This window comes from Pleurodeles waltl, chromosome 1_1 (genome assembly GCF_031143425.1).
Source record: "Pleurodeles waltl isolate 20211129_DDA chromosome 1_1, aPleWal1.hap1.20221129, whole genome shotgun sequence".
In the NCBI taxonomy this organism is placed as follows: domain Eukaryota; kingdom Metazoa; phylum Chordata; class Amphibia; order Caudata; family Salamandridae; genus Pleurodeles; species Pleurodeles waltl.
Window position 1 is genome coordinate 977363106 of NC_090436.1, and position 20403 is coordinate 977383508.

The window sequence follows — 20403 nt, forward strand, 5'->3', positions numbered from 1 at the left end:
CAAGGATGGATAAGCAATGGTCCCTCTGTGTACCCACCCTTGAAAGAGTCTGCTGGTCCATAGCCTATGGTCACTCCAGCGTGACGCATGCTGATGCCTTAATAAGCCTTTAGACCTGAGAAGCAAGGACACTGACAGCAGCACCAAAGAGCAAGCAAGGAGTATCAGCAGCTACTCTGCCTTGAGGTACTTTAGAGTGACAATGAAAGGCGTATGTGCATTTTTTTGCAGAGAATTAGTATTTTCCTTCCATTTTTTTTAAAATGTTTGTTAGATCCTTTAGAGCACACTTTTTTTAGTGTTATTAATATTAATTAAATCGTGTTTTAATGTTATATTAAGAGGGTTCCTCAGGCTGCCTAACACTTATTGTTGAAAATAGTACATTTTATAGGTCATTGAATGCATTAATAGAATATTGATTTACAGAGAGAGGGTAACTGGTTCGACTGGTGCCTCAACCTGTGATAACAGGAGTGAGCCCAGTAGAACGAACTGTCCACGATAGGCTGATAGGTTTGAATTAGCAGATATGGTTACTATAAGATAGTGATTCGTGGGACATCGTCTAAGTGGTGTGGAAAATATGGTGAAATGCGACATCAGAGGCAATGTTTTAAACGTATTTATTACGGATTTGATGATGAATCCAAAAGGCAAAATGTTCAGTTTTTCAGATTTTACCAAATTGATTGGCTTTGAGTATCACATTAGAATTTAGAAAATGTTAATCCTCTTCGCAAGAGGTGGCAGTTTATAAATAATGTGGATAAGTGAATGGTTCTGTGTTAATGTGACAAAAATACACAGACCAAGTACAAACTATTATCATGATGGTTCAGAGACCCAGATGTGCAAAAGGTCTGCAGATGCAGAAAGACAAAAAGTTCAACATTAGGGCGAAACATCATGCTGCAGATTGAGATTCAATACAGGGAATGAGACAAGACATGAAAATTGGGTTACATTAAGATTTTAAGGGCCAAATTCAAAGTAGTATCAGGATATTTTGTCGATGCCAAAAATCTAAAAATACGATGTTAGTGAATCTGAAAGACTTAAATATCAGCTACCAAAAATACAGGAGGGGAATGGTGCCTCTAATGATGTAAGTGGGTGCATTTATAGGTTATATATTTCATTATGTTCATTATTTTATTTATACTTTGCGGTGTTCAAACTTCTCCTTAGGAGCTTCAAATTAATAGTGGCCCTGGCAGAGGGGTGGACTGTGGATGATGTCATCTTAGGTCACTGTGGACTACCACATACAGTTGAAGTTGATGGCAGTCTGGCCTTAGGATGATCAGAAGAGGTGTGTTTTTCAGCACTCATTGAAACATAAATCGTATTGAGTTCTAAGTAGGAGGGGAAACGAATTCAAAACTTTTGAGTCATATGTCTGAGGTAATGCCTGATGTCTGCCATCAAACTGTTTGTTATTAAAATGTGCTTTCTAGGAAAGAAACCTGTGGGGTGAGGAGCAGTTGGCGTGGTGGTTGCCATGTTTAGGGTAAAGGTCTTCATAATGTGCTCTAAGCTTCACAAACCAACACAAAGGCGGGAATGGGGGTGAGGTGATTAAGGCCAGAACCTTTGTACACAAAGGATGAATTCCTATTTGCCTCAACGCAGAATGCCTTGAAGAAACTAATTAACTCTTGGTTACATTCATGGATGGCTTGGACTAAACGTACAAATATTTCCAAAACGTTTATACCTGATATTGGAAATAAACCCACCATTTACATTTATTGTAAACAAAGTCGCTGGTTTGAACAGGATGCAAGTGTTCTCATATTTGGACCTCGTGTTCGAAAGTAATAAAATGTGGCCTAATTAGTTACAACAAAGGAAACAAATGTAGTCAAGCCACAGGAGTGGCTTTTGATTTTGCTTCAAGATTAGTTCCTAAAAAATATGACAAATATTTTTCAAACGGAGTGCATGTCTGATCCAACATGTGAAACCGGGTACTGGGTCATATCAACACATATGCCCTACAGACAGAAGGAAACAGATGTTGCAGAACCTTATTTGAACTTCTACACAGCTCACCTCGTATCTTCTGTCATGATGGGTAGGTCTCAGTTGTTTAGAGGATACAGTTGTGTTGACTACATACTTAACATGGAGGCTAAGGTGAAATGCTGAGCTGTCCAGAGTTTTTTGACTATTCACCGAAAGGGTAAGGCTTGAGCAAAGAACGTGTTTAATGAAAGGAAGGATTTATTAAGAGAATTGTCAAAGACTTGAAAATTCAGTGTTAGATCTTATTGGACATCAAAATAAGCCTTTTTGAAAGAACCATAGTTATGCTGGGTTTATTTCACATACAATCAAAACTTCCTGGTGAGATTCAGAATGGGACAGTTCACCATATGCTAACTTTCACAATGGCCTTTTTATGTGACCACTGCTCTTTGTCCTTTAGATTGTAAATCTGCTCAAATTGCTGTACGCCTTTTGTTTTTCTGTTGTGTTACAAAACTCCTAAATGTAGGAGCTGCTGACCATACTTTCTTGTCTTTCAATGCTACGTACTCCATTAGTTTATCGTGCAGTAGGCAATGTTGTATTGCATCAAATACATTACTATTTTTATGACTAATTATTTTAATCAAAATAGACAGCTTTTTAACTTTGACACTATTTGAATTCCCGATTCAGAGTCATAGTGTTGCTGTCAGTGAAGGCCATTTTATTGCTGGTGTTTGCTATTAATTAACATTGGCATTAATGACGTGTGGTGTATTATATGTTCTTAGTTTCTTACCTAGCACACTGCTTCCACTACTGAAATTTGCAGGCTTACTGCACTTGCTACAAAACACTAAAGGAGCCCACAGCTTTCTTCACTTTGTTCTCGGGAGACATAAATCTGCCCTTGAATGGTAAACAAGGGGTGGTCTTTAGCTGGTGATTTGTGGCAGACACTATCTGTTCTACATTTGAGTTGGTCATGCACAGAAAAATAATGGTGATTAACTATTTTAGGAACGGCTGTCCAGCGGGGCTGTGTTCGAAAGTAGTGAATCCATAAGATACCTGGGGAGCTTGGTGGCTTCATTCCATGAATCAACGCTGCATGCGAAAGTGGTATATCTGTAAAATACATAGGGGCCCATATACAAACCCCTTGCACCGCTGTAGCACCATTTTTTTTGTTGTATGCTTCGGGCAGTGCAGAACAGTCCCCCACCCTGTGCCATATTTACAAACCATTGCAATGGTACCATTGCGCCGGTTTGTAAACCCTTGCGCCACATTATACCTGCAACAGCTATAATGTATGCAAGGAAGGCGTTCCCCTCTAGGAGGCCCGCCTGCAGGAATGGTGCAGTGAAATCAACAACATTTCAGTGCATCATCCTATCATCATTTTTAAAAGCCTGCTTAAGGACAAGAGTTAAAGTGACACTAGACTGTTTTAAATGGGCCTCCCTGAGCTTTGCTGGTCAAGCGTCAAAATTGTTGGCACTGGTCCAGAAAAGCGCCACTACTGCGTCAGGAATTCTGATGCAGCTGTGCTAACGAGCGCCATTGGTCGCTATATTGTAAATACAGCTTTACCATGGTGTTGTAAGGGGGTGCAGGGTGGCGCAACCTAACTGGCACATCGTGATTGATGCATCAGTTTGCTGTAAATGAGGCCCATAGTGAGGTGTGTGTCATAATAACAAGCAATTGTCAATTATTTCATGGGTGGTATGCACGTGTTTACTAAGAGTAGTGCTGATTAAAAGTGTACAGCTGACCATTGGTACTTGTTTAGTGTGGTCGCTGATGGACAACTGTGATAGGAGTGATAAAACTCTAGAAGCTCTGTTAACTAACTTGGCAAAAAAATTATCAGCCTTATGTATTCTTACACAGGGGATAATTGGTGTATCTGGTTGGGGGGTGGATGGCTAATATGAACGCAAAATTCTGCAAGAATCTAAAATCTTTTCTCTTCAAGATGTATCTGCCTAACAGTTTTCACTTACTCACTTTTCCATGACACTCATCAATGCACGGTAACTGCATCCATTTCCTAGTTTAATGCAAAGTGCTTCAGTATACTAGTGGCTAGGCCTTTTGTAGGTAAATAGAAATAAACAAATAATTAAACAAATACCTTCTGGTGTTCAAGCTGCTGATCTGTTTGCCAAAAAATATTCATGGTGTTTTTAATGTATAAGAAATACTTTCAACACATTGGATAATGAAAAGTTATATACATTTGTTAAAAAGTCAGGTTCTAAGGATTTTTTTCACAATTAGAGCAGTCATTTTCCAATAAATTTTACAAATGCTGCATCCATTACACGAGATATTCAGATGGGAATTTTACAGCTTGTTGCAGAATACTTTCAAAGGCACTCAAAAGAACTTGCCATTCTTGATGGCATAAAAATGTGGCCACTTTTTACAGGCCAAAATACTGGCCTTTTGTTCAAATTTTAAGATTCTGCAAAGGACCGGACATGATACTTAAACAGAACTTTATATTACATTGTCTGGATTATTTGTTAACATGGCCTTTCTCTCCTTTGTTTACTTTAACAGTCAGGGGGCATAAGGTAGCTCTATAACATTTTAAACAGTGTTCCTCTTATATAGAGCTATTTGTTTATGTACTTATAGGAGGGAAAATACCAGCACTAGGTGATTTTTCCTCTGTTTTTAGCATGTTGGAAATACTAGGCTTGGCGTGCAAAATTACACCAAGCGGCAACCGTGTTGATGCCCAACTTTAAAGCCATAATGACCTTATGCGTCGTGGCTCTGCACGTATGAGAGCGGCTTTCGCCTCGCTGCTCTCTTCTTAGGCTTTTGCGCTCCTTCTCGGGCTCGCTTGGTGACTTGCTGCCCTCTCTGCCCAGTAAGGGTGATAACATCACCCACCTTCGTGTCTTGACGCCCACAGCAGAAGTGCGTCCATAAAACAGTGCCGAACAGCGCATGCGAGTAGCGTTCCAGTTTTTCTGTGCACGCGCAGACTTGTGCTGAGGCACATGCGCTGTTGCCTGCAAGAGCGCACTCTGGAGATTAAAGACTGGTATTACAACAGTTGTAGAATGAAAATGCAGAATCTTTTTTTAAGTGTGATGGAAAAATAAGTGGCGTGCGTTCACTTTGTAAGTATTTTGTGAAGCCCAGGTTCACTGGATCTCCTTATGATTATGCAGATTATGTATTTTTAGAACTCCAAGGAAATACGTGTGTGGCGTTTAAGATAAATTAAGCTGTTCGAATGTACTGATGTGTCGTTTTGAAAGTATAATCTTAGTTGTCCACTACAAGGTGATTTAAGGCAGCTTTGAGTGTCAGATGCTGTGAGCGCTGTGAGCTATCAATGGCCTGGCTTGGAATCCTCGACTCAATTTTTGGTAGGTGGACTAAGGGAGGGAAGGTGGAGGGAGTATGAGGCTCAAAATTACGAGCCACCAATTTTGGAGGTGGGGAATCGGGTTAGGGTATCGCGTCGGCTCAGCCTCTTGTGATTCTGGGCAAATCGCTTAATTTCCCCAGGCCTGAAAAAATGAATCTGACTTTGTGCAATGTAACCGGTGCTCATGGAAAGGGCTCCATTACGGAGTTCGAGCTATATAAAATGTCAAAAAGGTGCCAACACCAGGGGGTTCTGGACTTCTTCGCATCTGCTCATACTGTGTGAGTTGCTTGCCACAATTTCACAATGTAGTATTTACAGTCAAGTACGGTGAAAACATTATTCAAAAGCAGTGCGGGTAAACGCTGGGAAACATAACAATTGGGGCCGGCGGCTGGGCACGAGTTGTGAGAAGCAATGGGCTGATTTATTTGCCATTATTAAAGCTCGCTGGCAGACTGCCAAAGGATGCGCAGTGTCACGTGTTCGCCCGTCCGGCCTGTGGTAAATCTCGGTCATGGCGTGGGTTCCTGCATGGAGTCCCTGACCTGACCTCAAGGGAGGAACCGCTGACCCTGCCAACAAGCGCCAGACTAAACTTCACTTCTGTTTCTGCTTCATTGTGGTAAATTCGGACATAAAAGTTGAGTGCGTCTGAAAACAAAACCAGCCCTGGCCCTTCCTTCTGCTTCTATCAAATGCATGTGTAAAGACAGGCGTTCACAGCCTGCAGTGCTTTACGCTTACAAATGCTACTATTCTTTCAGCCCCCGCTGGTTTCTGATGTGTGATTTTATTTCGCGATGCAGTAATCCCTTGCAGCGGCAATTATTAAGGGTGGCTTGAAACGTTGGCACCTCAAAATGAACTTCCTTCATTGTCGAGCCTCTATATTTGTCAGTGAAAATGTAATGTAAAACCCTCGTGGTCGGGAGAGGGAGGGCGTGAAATGTGCCACTCCAGCCGCCACTGCTGCCCCAAGGCGCGAATAATCTACATGGCGTGTGGGGAACACTATGGACGCCCTGTTTACTTCCCAGGTCACCCACTTACCTACAGAAAGCTTGATCCAAAGAGTGGAACTGCTCGACGACTCCAACCTGGAGCCAAACGGAAAGGCTTGGGGTGTGCGTAATCCAAGATGGAGGACGCTGAGGTACCACCGGAAGTGGGACGGGGTTAAATCAGTGTCAGTAAGGGCAATAGGCGGGCTGCCGTTTTCAATCAGAGGGTCATTATGTATTGTGTATAGACACATCCACGTGGCCTTGTTTTCGAGGTCACCGTAGGTTTGCCTTTCTGTTCACCTGATTAGTGGCGGAAGAGCCGAAACTTTTGGGGACACCCAAGAAATGGCTCCAGGCCTGGCGCTATTGCAGTGGTACTGCCAAGATCAAGGGACGGGATCGAGACTGTGCTTTGAGTTATTTTTTTTAATAAAAGTCAAGTTATCTTACTATTTACTTATGCCACGGAGGTATGTGTAAGATATCACTTAACATAAAGCATTAACAGGTTTCTGCGCGCTTACCTACCTACCTCAATGTTCGCTCAACGAGAGTCCTCTATTCACCATCATTTGCAAGCACTTTTCAATTACAGAATCTCAGAAGAGGCACTGGCAGTAAAATGCCACTTAAAACAATTTTGTGATGATTGTGGTCACATGTCGGCTCACAGCGCTTTCTTCAGGAAGTCGGACACAGAGCTTGTTACAGCGAACATATTTTGGATACAGACACTGGTGATCTCTTGATATTTGTAATGACATCATTTTGGGCTTCTGTGGCTTCGCTGCAAACTGAACTGCAAGTACGTGAGGCCGTTCAAGGACTGAAAATAATAGGGGGAGACATAAAGTGGTTCATTCAACTCCCAAAAATAATACGAGAATATCACAGGAGAGTGAGCCCACACTGTATTTTGAGGCAGTGTGGGCTCATTCTCCTGTGATTTTCTGCCATTCACCGACAGGCCATCGGTCCAAGCAGAGAGAGGGGAACATTTTTATTGATACAAACGGGGTACTAACTCAAGGGCTGGGTGGGCTCGCAGTAGCTCTCACATGTCACTGGGCAACAAGCACCTCTGCATTCAGGCTAATGGCGCCTTTAAAGCATAGTTAGCCTCGCTTATTATTTATGCCCTGCTCAATGTAAATGGAGGTACGCTCCAAGGCGCACGAGAGCACGCGACTAGAATGTGTGACGACGAGCTCCACGCCTGCCCTCCTTTCAGGCAGTTGTTAATCGAGTTCACGTGACCCCAGTCCGTCAACCTTACACTTTGACCAAAGTGGAGCGATATTACCGCGTAAGAGGTCAAGGCTGCTGGGGACATGGCTTCCGAAGGGGCAATTACCGCCAAAATGTATTGTCATTCAGGCAGACAGTTGCGCGTGCGCACAAGCCATGGCTCTGATCCCACATTGGCATTATAGCATGCACAGGGTGGGGGTGATATCCGCCATCGTTTACATTCCATTTAATGACAACTCTTTTGCCGCTGCGCATCGAGTGCATCCCCAACTCGGAGCTAGCTAAAAGGGCGACTTCTCCAAGCCTATTTCCATGTAAACCTACCGAAGGGTTGTGTTGGCCAACACCACATATTTCACTTCAAGCACATTGGCCGTGATCATTTCTCCTTATGCAAATCAGCCTTGGCCTGTTCCCTAATAGACAGTGCAACCAAAAAGAGGCAGCATTGGCCACAAACACCGTCTTTACAGGACACGACCTGTGTTGGCCTTGTTGGGCCTCATGAGTGGGGTGCAGCTTGAGTCTCAGGGCACAGCTGGACATACCCCTTAACTGAAAGGCCTAACTTAGCCCCACTGGCAATAGCTCCGGGCTCTTTCCATGTCTGCGTTTTTAGCTCGGTCTATGCCACAACAGACAGGGACCAAGCGTATGCAAATTAGTCGCGGCTCACCAATAAAATGGACAAACGATCGGGAGGCGTGGCCATGAGGCCTTAGTCCTGCGCAGCTAAAGCCAGGCCTGACTGAGTGACTCCAGTCCATTCTGTGGTGTGTCCCGAATGCAGCTGTCTCACTTGCTTCAGACGAACACATATTAATGTCGGGTTTTCTATACCAGGTGGGAAGCATTGATGCTTTCACACAGATTGGACCAGCCACTGATCCTCCTCGGATTTTCCAAAATATGTTTCACTAATCCCTTGCACTGAGGTGTTTTCATAATTCATGCACAGCATAATGAATGCACCTTTTAGAGGAATAACGATTGTACGCGCCACATGTAATGTAAATGTGAACCATTTAAGTGTGCAAACGTGGTTTCACCAGAGCTAGTGCTGTCGTCTGCGAACACCAGGGAAGACAGGTCTTCATGCCGCTCCGGTGTTGTCAAGTTTCCAGTGGCAGGAAATGGTTTTGCTGAAAGGATGTCTGTGCGTGAATGAAAAATGTCTCTGCGTGCACGGTGTTGTGCGTGTGAAGAGACCAGCGCACAAGAACGTGGCTGCCCCAAGCACAGCCTGGCCTCCTTTTCACAAGGAATGTGGGCTGCTGTCACGACTGCCCCTTCTTCTATGAGAAATGCTGACCCGCAGTGAAAAGCCCGAGAGCGGAGTCAGTGAAGGTGTGCGTGGTGGTCTGTGCGCTTTGTTCTGGTGCGTGACTGCAGGTGGAAGGCGCCGGGTGGGCAAAGGCGTCCTTCACGGGGGACCTCGCGGGTGGTCCACGAGGCGGGTGGATTATAAGTCTGTGTAGAAAGCACTTTAGATTGTATTTTTGCGCTGTTCAGCTGCTTTGGTTTCTTAGAGATTCTGTGGGTGATTTCTTTGCTTTGCTGGTTGATGCAAGGGCTTTTCTGTCGCCTTGCCAGCTTTGTCTGATATCTCCAATTCAGGGACTTGAAGGAGGCGTTTTCTAAAGGGCATTTATTGAAAGAAAGAACGAAAGAAAAAGAGAAAGAAAGAAAAGGGAAGGAAGGATTGATTTTATAAGAATGGACGCTGAAGATACGTATTAAAGACAGTGTTTATGGGAAAGGCATGAAAAGAAATGGTCAATGTTACAAAAAACAAAAACAAACGGGAAACAATTAAGAGGGCTGGCTACATTTCCTGACTCCACCCCCCCCCCTCACCTTAATTTCATTATTGTTGTTTATTTTGCTTCATGCGAGACGGCTTATCCTGAATGTATGCCACCAAGGAACAGGCGCTGTCGTGCGTATTTACTCCGAATTTCGCCGCGCACGGCCTTTTAAAGTTGCCATTGAGATGTCGTTGTTTTGCTGCGTGGCAGATGTAAAATGTACCTCACTTTCCTGCAAGCAATTCCAAATGTATTAGGCACTATGACAAAAAGTATGTTGTAAATAATTTCAACACGCCTTTACCAGTGGCATAGCGAACCTCGAAGGACCCCCCAGCAAAGTACGTGGACCCCACCCACCGACTAACTGGTGAGCTCTCAGACACATGTACTGAGGGGGGGGGGCAGGAACTTGAGGGCCCCAGCCACCCCTCACAGCGCCCCCACCCCGCACTACGAGGGCCTTTGTTACGCCACCTGATCTGCATCTAATGTTAGAGCAGCTCACTTTGGCATTAATTTGCGCATTGTGCGAATGAGTTTATCGGTTTCGGGAGTAAATACTGTTCTCTGTGATAAATGCGCGCACTGCCTGAATCCGTTCCCCCGGGTTGCGCATGTAACAGGCGCAAATCTGCGCCGTACGCGGCCAGGCAAGGGCGCCGGCTACTTCTCGGGTACACTGAAGCGGTCCTTAGACAGGACGAACTGGGACAAGTGCAGGACTCGCCGTCAGAATACCCGCCGTGTGCAACTTGTAATTGTGTCTCCAAGAGCCACGGGCAGGTCCTCGTAAAGCAAGAGTTTTCTGTGTCTTGTGCTTCAAGTACCTGATTGGCATAGGCAAACATAACATTTGAAGTCCTTTCTAGCGGTTCCCTCCCTGTCCAGTGAAGAGGCGCTCATACACATCTTTTTGTTCGCGGGAAATGTTCCATGTGCACCGAATGCACCATATGCCCACCAGCAAAGTGCATGTTATTTCAGAAAACTAGTGTGCATGGCAAATGCGCCCCCAACCACGGCAATCCAATCCGCAACGTAAACCTTGGCAAAAAGCTTGTTGTTTTCTATTCGGCTGCATATGAAGCGCCCACGGCCCTCTAACAATGTGCAAGCCGCCTTTCTGCTTCTCTGTGTTGCCTTCGCTGTGCCCCCTCTCCCTTTACCCTATTTCTGAAATTAGTTTATAGAGGCATATTTACCTTTCAAACAATGCCAGCTTATGTTGAGGGCCTCGTGTCCATGGTGTGAAAAGGAAAGCGTAAAAAATCTTCCTTCATGCCCGACCAGCAGCGGTTCCGAACTCCTGTCACCCTCTGTGGAGGACGCGGCACAGCTTTTCAAAGCTGTTGGCGATTATAGAATTGTCCATTTGAGTGTTATATTAAGCGGTGGCGACGAGGATCCCTGCTTCAACCGCTCCAAAGACCTGACTCTTATAACATAGATAACACACTCCATTTTATCAATAAATATTAAAAAGAACGAGAAGCGGATAGTGCAGAGCACAGCCGGGATTTACCTAGACACCTGGTTAAATGGGTCTCGCGCAGTTGCAGGGGATGGGAGGCCCCAATGACTTTATACATACACTTTATGCTTTATGATCCTCAGGGAATGGGAAGTAGGAGGAAATTGAATACATAATACGTCGGGCATCCGCTCCCCCCACCCCCTCAGTTTGAAAGACTTAAGCAAATGAGAGTATTATCCGATTAGGGAGCGGACAAGTGTATGAACTAGACCCGTGCGGATTGGCTGATGGGTCCGAGGCGAGCTCCTCCGCTAAACCTAGGGGATAAAGGGGGCTCTTGAGGCGGACTGTCCGCCGGGTGTGAATTAATGGAAGCTTCGGCTCTGAAGAGGTCACGGGCGCACAGTGTACGATGCGCGACGGAGCAGCCGCTTAGGCCGAGAGTCGCAGTCCGCCAAAAATGTTTTTATTTTCCATGACAGGTGCTTAAAGGCAAGGTAATGATTTTTTCCAAGCTGTTCGAAAATGGCACTTGAACTGTATTTGCAAAGTGACCTCCATCGATAACACGACACACAATTAATATTTTCAGACCAAAACAAACAGTGGAACCTTTTTTTAATATTACAATTAATGTGACAGCTTATTCCGAACATCGGTTTCAGTGACAATTAAAAGCACTAGAGAATTACCTCAGAAGTCTTCTTAATATGCCCACATATGAAGAAAGAATGGAGGAGGTCAACCGGGCTATGTTCGTATCCGTGAACAATTCAACGATTCGCGCGACAATTCATTGTACAATTCTGCAGAAAGAGTTTGTCCCTGAACACCGCCGCCACCTCCCGTCCGCGCTAGTCCCTTACGCGCCCCGTAATGCGCTCTCAATCCACTACCAAATTCAGTAAATTGCATATTAGACAAAGATTTTTGCTGGGAAGGAAGGTAAAACGTTGTCTTTAAAATGTCCTTTTGCTAGGGGCCAAATTTAGCGCAGGTTTTAAAATAAAGTGAGTAATGTCCCGGTGCGGCAGTCAGGGCGAGTGTGGTCCCAGACACCTCACCCGTGCGTTCAGATGTCACATCGCCTGGGGGAGAGCAGGGGGGTGCGAAGGGGAGAAGAGGCAGCAGGCGACGTCTGACTCAGAGGAGGGGGAGAGAGAGAGGGGATGGGGCGGGGAGAGGAGCTGGAAATGCCGGAGAACAGAAGGGGGCACCGCAACGGGGCGAGGGAGGGCACACGAGGAAGGAATAAGGAGCCGGAGAGAAAGAGAGCAAAGGACAGAGAGGAAGGGTTGGTGTGTCAATAGAGAAAGAGAGAGAGAGGGAGGGCAGAAGGGACTGGCGAAGTAAAGCAGGAGCAGGGAATATAGAGGGAGCTATCAGATGGGGCAGAGCAAGAAAGAGGGCACCGCAAAATGTCAGAGGGAAGAGAATGGAGGCAGAAATGAAAGGAGGCAGCAAAGATGGTACAGCCATGGAAAGAGGAAAATAGCAGATGGGACACCACAAAGGAAAGTGGTGGGGTAGAAGGGCACTGCAACGGAAAGAGACCTGGAGGGGCAGAGCAAAGAAGAGGGCAAGAGCAGATGATAGCAGCGTAGACGGGGCGGGGGTGTCGGGGTGTGGGAGCACGGAGGAGAGAGAGAGAGAAGAGAGAGCGAAAGAGAGAGAGAGGACACAGGTAGAGAGCGAATGGGTGTATTACAAAGGAGGCATGTGAGAGAAAACAAACATACATGGGAGACGGGATAGATGAGCCACTGTGGGGCACTGACAGGGAGAGGAGGGCAGACAGTGACAGAACGAGTGACCAGAAGGCACTGAAAGCCAGACAGTAAAGGTGACAGTCACTGAGAAAGAAGGTAGGGTCAAAACTCTGGGTACTCTGACACAGGAGAGGTGAAAGGGGCACTTTGAGGGGAAGGGAGGAAGGGGGAGGAGGGATAGAGCGAGAGAAGTGACGGGCAGGCAGGCAATGGAAAGGAAAGGAGGCACGGACTTTTGCAAAAAGACACCGACAGGGAAAGGAAGATTTCTACCAGGGAAAAGGCGGGGGGTGACTGGAAGGCGGGGGAGTGAGATCGTGGAAGAAGATAGATAGATATCTAGATAGATAGATAGATAGATAGATAGATAGATAGATAGATAGATAGATAGATAGATAGATAGATAGATATTGGATGGTATGATTGCGTGACAGTGAGTTACAGAGACACTGTAGAAAACAAAGGAACTGGAAGAAAAACTATTTACGAATGAACACGAAGTCTTTGATAGAGTGAGGGGTAGATGTGAAACATTTTAGGAGCATTTTAGCAATTAATGGAAGAAGAGTGATAACAAGAAAAACTAGACAGGGGATTAGGTAGGGCGAGGAGAGAGACAAACGAGGGACAGAGAGGCTACGGAAAAGTTGACGCAAAAAATCTCCATCAAAACATTTTGTAACTGAAAGTGTTACTTTCGGTGTTTCAGTATTCCATCTTTTGCCAGGTGGTAAATTCATCTCAGAAGTCGAGCTTTGTAGATAGGCCATCGTGCTACAGAAAACGTATATGTAACAATAATCTAGGAAAACGCAGTATTTCCTACAGCGATTTTCGTAAGTTTTAATTAAATACGTTCCTGCTTGCAACTATGCACGATGTTGTTTTCCTGACATATTTTCAAAGTTTCCAGGTATGGCTCAGTACAGAATACGTAAACCGACTGAAGCGATTGGGGTTGCACTTCGCTTTTACTGCTTTTAATGCTTTCCATATGTCTTTGAATATGTCGTGTAATAAATGATTTCCCTAATCCGACCCTGTCTTATCTGGCCAAAGACAGTAATTGTTCTCATGATTTTGAATGCGTATAGTTCGGTATGATTTATTCGGGTTTCATAAATTATTGGTTTCCTAGCGTTGCAATATATCAAAAGTCTGTGTGTTCTGGGCAGAGTTTGCAAATCTTGGCGTGGTGCATCTGTCGGTCGTATGCACGTAGGTCGTTTTACACACTGTTAAAGTTACAACTGTGACTACATAATAAGAACATTAAAACTAACATCATTATCATTAACAATATTACACCGTAAGGGAATCCTTAGCTTGAACGATTTGGAAGGTTGACTGTAAAACGAAGGTGGAGCATTAGTAGCAGAGACATTCATAATTTGAGGTGCCTTTCTGGTCGCTGCTGCTTCCTATGAGGGGGTTTACACTATTCGCTAACCTGGTGCCATATGAACAGACTGACTGTAGACAGGAATTCCTCACTAATTATCTGTACTTGGAAAGAACTGTATCTCAGTCAGTACAGCCCCAAGAAGTTAATGTGCACTAGTAGGCCGACTTGTGGGTAAAAATAAATAGAATAACATGACAGGCAGGCGGCTATGCCGATGGATCAATACGCTTTGAATCACTTGGTGATAAAGTGATAGGCAGGCGGGTAGACATAATAGACAGACAAAAGAGGCTTGTCTGTCTGAAGAGCATCCGAATGAGCCGCTCTGAGCCACACACCGGTCAGACCCCAGCGCCTCCTCTGACCAGAGGGCGCACTGAGCCGTTCGCGTCGCCTCTCCTTGGCCCTCTCCTCGCAGCGCTTCTGAGCGCTGCCACTCACCCTAGCCCCGCCCCCCGCGGTCCCTCACGACCGTGCGTGCGCTGCGTTACCGCGACTTTCCTTCCGACCGAAGCCGATTGGATGCGACAATTTCTACCGCCCCCTGCCATAGGAGGGGCCGAGGGCGGAGCGTGGGACGTCACGCGCAGGCAGGGCCTGGCCTCCTGTGTCGCTGTCAGGGAGGCTGCAGCTGTCAGTGTGCGCGCGCGGGGAAGGAGCACGGGGACGCTGCTGCAGGGTCGCGCGAGCACTACTACCTGCTGCCCTTCCGCAAGCACCTGGCAGCGAGCAGAGAGTCATCCCGGCCGAAAGGAGCGCACGCGGCCCGGGCACGAGAGGGGGCTGGGAGGACTAGTCTGTTGACCCTGCAGGGGGTGGAACCTCCATAGTGCAGCCAGCTGGGCTGCTGCATCCTGCTGCTGCCGGCCAGACCACGGGAGGGGACTCCGTGCAGCAGGACTCAGTCCACCCACCCAGAGGCGGGTGCAGGAAGCGCGACAGCTGCCACCGGACCATCTCCTCTCTTATTTATTCTTTCTTTGCTCTCCGTGTTTCTCGTCATTCCGCTTTCGTTTCCTTTTGGCGACCCCAGCTCGGCTACCTCGATGAACTTTATAAAAAATTCGTTGCACTTGGAGCCTCACCCCTTGGCAGGGAGCAAGGGGCCCTCGTCTTCATCATCCTCTTCCCACCAGCGCCTGCACTCGCAGAGCCTGCTGAGCTCCATGGCCGCTTCCTCCTCCTTAGCCAAGCAGCGGCTAGAGGTGCACACCATCTCGGACACGTCGAGCCCAGAGGCCGTGGCAGGTAAGCAGGATGGGAGGGCGTAGGACCTGTGTCTATGAATCTGATCCGTGCCCAGTACACCCCAAAGCCCTGCAAAAATGGAGCCCCGCGGAAGGGCAGGCATTATGACAGGTGCGGGCTGAAAAGGGCACGAACAAGCTCTGGCAGGCAGTCAATATGTGCTTTATTGTGTTTATGTTAGATCGAGGCCAGTATTGTGTGTGATATTTGCTGACAGACGGCCTGGCACGACTGACTCTCTCTCTACAGTAACCTAGATACATATATATTTTAAGTTTTCATGCAATTTCTTCCATTCCCATTTGCTGTCAATCAATGCCTTAAACGTGGACGGGCTTTAATAACATAATATTGTAGTTTTTTTTTTTTTTTTTACGAACGCCCACCCAAGGGATACTCTTGACAGATAACATATTTTTATTGTTACGAACTCAGGGATACTTCCAGAAGAAGACGAGTCTTGTTTCTCCGAGAATAGTCAGATAATTTGGACTGAAATCTTGCAGTGCAGACATACTGTATAAATCTCCCCTCCGAGGATTATGCGAGTCAGGTTGCCTCATTAAAATGTGGATTTATTTCTTGTTTGGAAATAGTGTCGCCAGCGCATTTGGGGCTGTCCTCATAAGAGCCTTGCACCAGCACTAGAAACCAGATAGAATATTCTGTGTGCTTCTGGTTGGTGCATTGGGGGAAAAACTGCTCCTGCGCTTCGTCGAAGGCTTTCATAGTAAGTGTGTCTGCAGCACGACAGAATACCGCTTCATTTAAAAAATACACACACACTCCGTTGTACAAGGTGGTACGAAGGGAGTGATTTGTGTTTCAAAAACAAGTTGTGGTGCATGAGCGCACCATTCACGCGATTGGAGAGAAATACAAGGTTACTGTTCTTCAGTTCGAGGAAATGTTTGAAAATATCTAAAAAAACTTTGTTTTTACATGAGGCCGCAAACACACATAAAAAGAACACTGCATTACGTCGACGTAATAAGTCCACAAATAAATGCGTCTGCTTCAAAAAGGGTCCTATTTAACCAAATATAGTACACAATCTTAGATCATAGTCAATGCCTCAAATTAAATATACAGAGCCTACAATATGCATGCATATTGGACTCTCACCGAATGCACGCGCTTGGCTAACTTTTCCAAACATGATTGCGCAGTGTATTCTGTCGTATTTCTGTTTGCACATATGCAGAAGTGTTTTATTTTGTCGACTTGTCATTGTGTTTGATGTATTTGAGTGTGTGTGTGTGTGTGTGTGGTGAGAGAAAGTGTGCTTGTGTGTGTTAATATTTATATAGACATGCATGGGCGTGTGTTTGTGTGTGTGGTCCTTTTTTCAAGCGAGTATATGTTGGCAATTTCTTGTCATACACCTGCATAGTACATTTATCCATGTAAATATACAGTTCGTTTTCAGAATATACAGCCATCTATTCTTTGTTGAAATATAGGCGTATAGCTCATTTATGCAAATATGTGTGTGTGTAGTTCATTTCCCTGTCTTTGGCTAAATCATTACTGCAAGACTGCATCTTGTGACAGATATGTGCAGAGATTTCTACATCCACACATATGCATAAATAGTGTACGGTACACATTATATATCTATATTGTGGACATACTATTTTGTGTGCTTATGGTAAACCCATGTTTTGCAATGCGTGCCTCCTGTTAAATAGACAGTTTGCCATAAAACGATATAAAGGATACTTCTCTGATAAAGATGTTTGGGTAAAAAATCAGTTTCAATACGTAGTTCTATCGATTATATTTTTTTACGTCAGATGTCTGTCTACACAACATCTCAAATTGGTATTTAATGCTTAATGTTGTCAAACGCTCAGCGCCTCGACGCTGCTAGCGTCACTTATAGCGCTTCACTGAAGCATCCCTTGTCTCTAACGCTCCCTTCGCATTGTTTTTCCAGAGAAGGACAAGGGGCAGCAGGGTAAGAACGACGAGTCGGGGGCGGAGGACCCCTCCAAGAAGAAGCGGCAGCGGCGGCAGAGGACGCACTTCACCAGCCAGCAGCTGCAGGAGCTGGAGGCCACCTTCCAGCGGAATCGCTACCCGGACATGTCCACCCGCGAGGAGATCGCCGTCTGGACCAACCTCACCGAGGCCAGAGTGCGGGTACGTGGCGCTGCGTTGTCCGCTGGCACTGCACAATCCCACCGCACAGACCCACCGGACGCTGCACAGTGCTACCCGACAGTGCCCACTGGCACTGCGCATCTGCGCTGCGTTGTCCACTGCACACGGGCATTGCAGTGCTAGTGCACACTGTCAGTCTACATTGTCACTGCACAGACCCCCTGGCCACTGCTACCCCACAATGACCACTGCGCAGTGTCACCTCACAGTATCACTGCACTACCTACTGCACAATGTTACTTCACACTGCCACCTCACACTGTCACTGCACAATCTCCCTGCACACTCCCACCGCCACTGCATCCTCCCACTGTTCACTTTCATTGCACACTGCCATCGCTGCTGCGCCGCCGCACTGTAGATTGTCTCTGCACGCTGGCGCTGTGTTGCCCACCCCACACTTTGAGTGCACACTAGCGCTGTACAGCCCCACTGCACACTGCCTATACGCAGTACCACCGCACTGATTCCGCCACGTTATCTGTCTTCCAACGCTGTGAATGTGTCACTTCACGTTTCAAAGTGCAATGCACAGGTAGGCCTGTGGTGCAAACACCGCGTTCCCGCTGCCTCAGATTCTGGTTTTCTGAGGGAAGCAGCAATTGTCTGCGTGGATAGTGTCCTCGTTGTAAAGAAGATGCAGTTCTCTCCGGGGTGTGCAGGTCGGCGTACATCACACCTGCACCCCAGTGCCTCATATATCATTAAAGACGAGGTACAACCTCCCTTACAGTGTGTGCTCCCAGTGCCACTGTCCCCCAGGCCGCTCCAGTCACGGGGAGTGCACGCAGAGCCCGTGTCCCTCCTCCGACTCCTCGCCAGGCGAGTAAACACGCGTCGGGCAGTGAAGTGGGCACGAAGGCCGCGACCAGATGACCCCAAAACAATCTTTATGAACCGAAGGCTTCAGCGCTGCCAGGCGCTCTCCGTATGCAGAGGAGGAACACAATCACTCGATTGTGACAGGAGACAAGGGCATGTGACCTCTGCTGAAAAAATGGCTCCGTTTTATGGTCTGCAAATATTAGCGATGATAAAAGGCAGTCAGTTGAACATTTATAACGTCCCTGCTCCTTCTCAAGTCTGAGGGTTCACCGCAGCTGAGAACAACAAAGCTACATTTTTCGTTTTAAAATTAAAAATGTAAATATTGTTTCTAAATAAAACCTAGCAACGCAGTAAAACCGCAATTCGGCGTACTATCAGCGTAACAAAATGAACAATAATTAAACCGCACCGGATAAAACAATTGTTTGCCGAATATTAGCACATCACAGCAAACTTTTATTTGAGCAACTGTTTCATTTTAAACTGCCCAGCTTCCTTATTACTGAAAGGAAACATCGAATGAGCCCTTTTAATGTTGATATGCACTGGAAATTGAAAAGTTTGCGCCTAAAGGGCATGCAAACCGTGGAATAAATGAATATATATTCTTCTGTGCGGTCTAACGCGCGTTAGGTCGAGTTTGTACGCGCTAAATGGAAAACTAAAACATAAAAAAAATATAGGACCTGCTCTGGGCGTGTAGTGCCACCGCACGTGATAAAGGAAACAAATCTGTCCTCGTGGCAGAGTCTCTAACGAGGTAGTGTGGAGAGGGGCCCGTCCCTAATGACGGTCATTAGAGCGCTGCTGCCAGCCATGGGTCACAACATTTGTGGAGCTGGGGGCATAGTGAGGGTTTCTTCTCGCACGCGCTCATAGAAGGGCGCTGCCAAGCTCTAATTGTGCAGTTAGCAAGGATGTGTAATGTACAACATCATTTGTCTAAGTAAAGGAGGGTGGAGGGGGTCGTGCCCGGCTCCAATACACAAATCCCCGGCCTGCTGGCAGGGGGCGCCGATCAGAGACCAGGATGTGTATTGGGAGCCTCGGCAGATAGTCGCAAGGGCTCCTTTGTCTGCAGGGAGGGGCTGTTTCATCTCCTTGAGCACTGAGTTGAAAAGGAACTTTTGGTCTCAACTCAGTCACGTTGGCGCAAAAGCGTCTTCTGTGAGCAGGGAACCCGAGCTCCAGTGGTTTTTGGTGGCTGCAGAGCAAGAGCTTGGGGTGGCGGACACAGCCTCTTAAAGTCACGTTTCAGTTCCAGGGTCTGAGTGCCAGGTGAAGGAGTCTGCGGGGCTCTAAAAGTCCGAATATTGTGCCGACACGCCACTGCAGGCCAGTCAGTGCGGGACACGAATGGACACTCGCGCGTTTAGAGCTCGATGCATTGCACTTCTATCTTCGAATTTCGTTATATAATAGATTTACATACGACGACGAGGATCCTAGATGTGTTTGAATCATTTAAAGGTTCATTAGGACAATTTGTTTCATACATTTTATTAAACGCATTCTACAGATACCACAGGCGCGTGAAACATTAGTCAGATTGCCACCGGGGAGATGTAGTTTCAGTTCCGCCGTAAAGCATTAAATGCATCACGACAACGGCCTGAAAATTAACGGCTGGGCTGTACTTTGCTTCGTGGGTACCCAAAACATTGCACAAACACTTTTCATGGCGCATCCTTTCGATTCTCAATCTATTTACGTGTGTTTTTTACACACGAGCCAGTATTTTCGCATGTGCCGCAAGTGTGTGTCAATGCTAAATGTTTATGTGCCTATAGCATGTTGGTGAATGTGTTTATACACATGACTGTAGTACTTAAGAGTATTAATGATGTTGTGTGTTGTTGGTTGTGGACGTATCTATTATGTTTCTGACCAAACTGTCGTATACGTGTGTTTTAAATGTTTAATATTGCATAGAATATTTCTGTTAAGGTTTACATTTTATCTAAGGATCTGCCTGTGTTTGGTTGTTATAGTATGTGTAGACGTGGTTCTCACGCGACTGTTTACTATTTTTGTTTTTCCTGAGTGTTTTTGTAATACATTCGTGTT

General features: G+C 46.1%; 1 protein-coding gene across 2 annotated transcripts in view; it reads left to right on the plus strand.

Moving 5' to 3' along the window:
* PITX2 (paired like homeodomain 2) overlaps window positions 1-20403 on the plus strand; it is a 61848-nt gene that overhangs the window by 39422 nt on the left and 2023 nt on the right. Inside the window, exons 1-2 of one of the 2 annotated variants that reach the window (XM_069230241.1) lie at window positions 14714-15342; window positions 17282-17487. In XM_069230241.1, coding sequence (XP_069086342.1) covers window positions 15141-15342; window positions 17282-17487 — 408 coding nt within the window. In that variant the 5' untranslated portion in view covers window positions 14714-15140. Of the gene's footprint in view, window positions 1-14713; window positions 15343-17281; window positions 17488-20403 lie in introns of those variants that run through there. The other variant, XM_069230240.1, reaches the window with a different exon arrangement.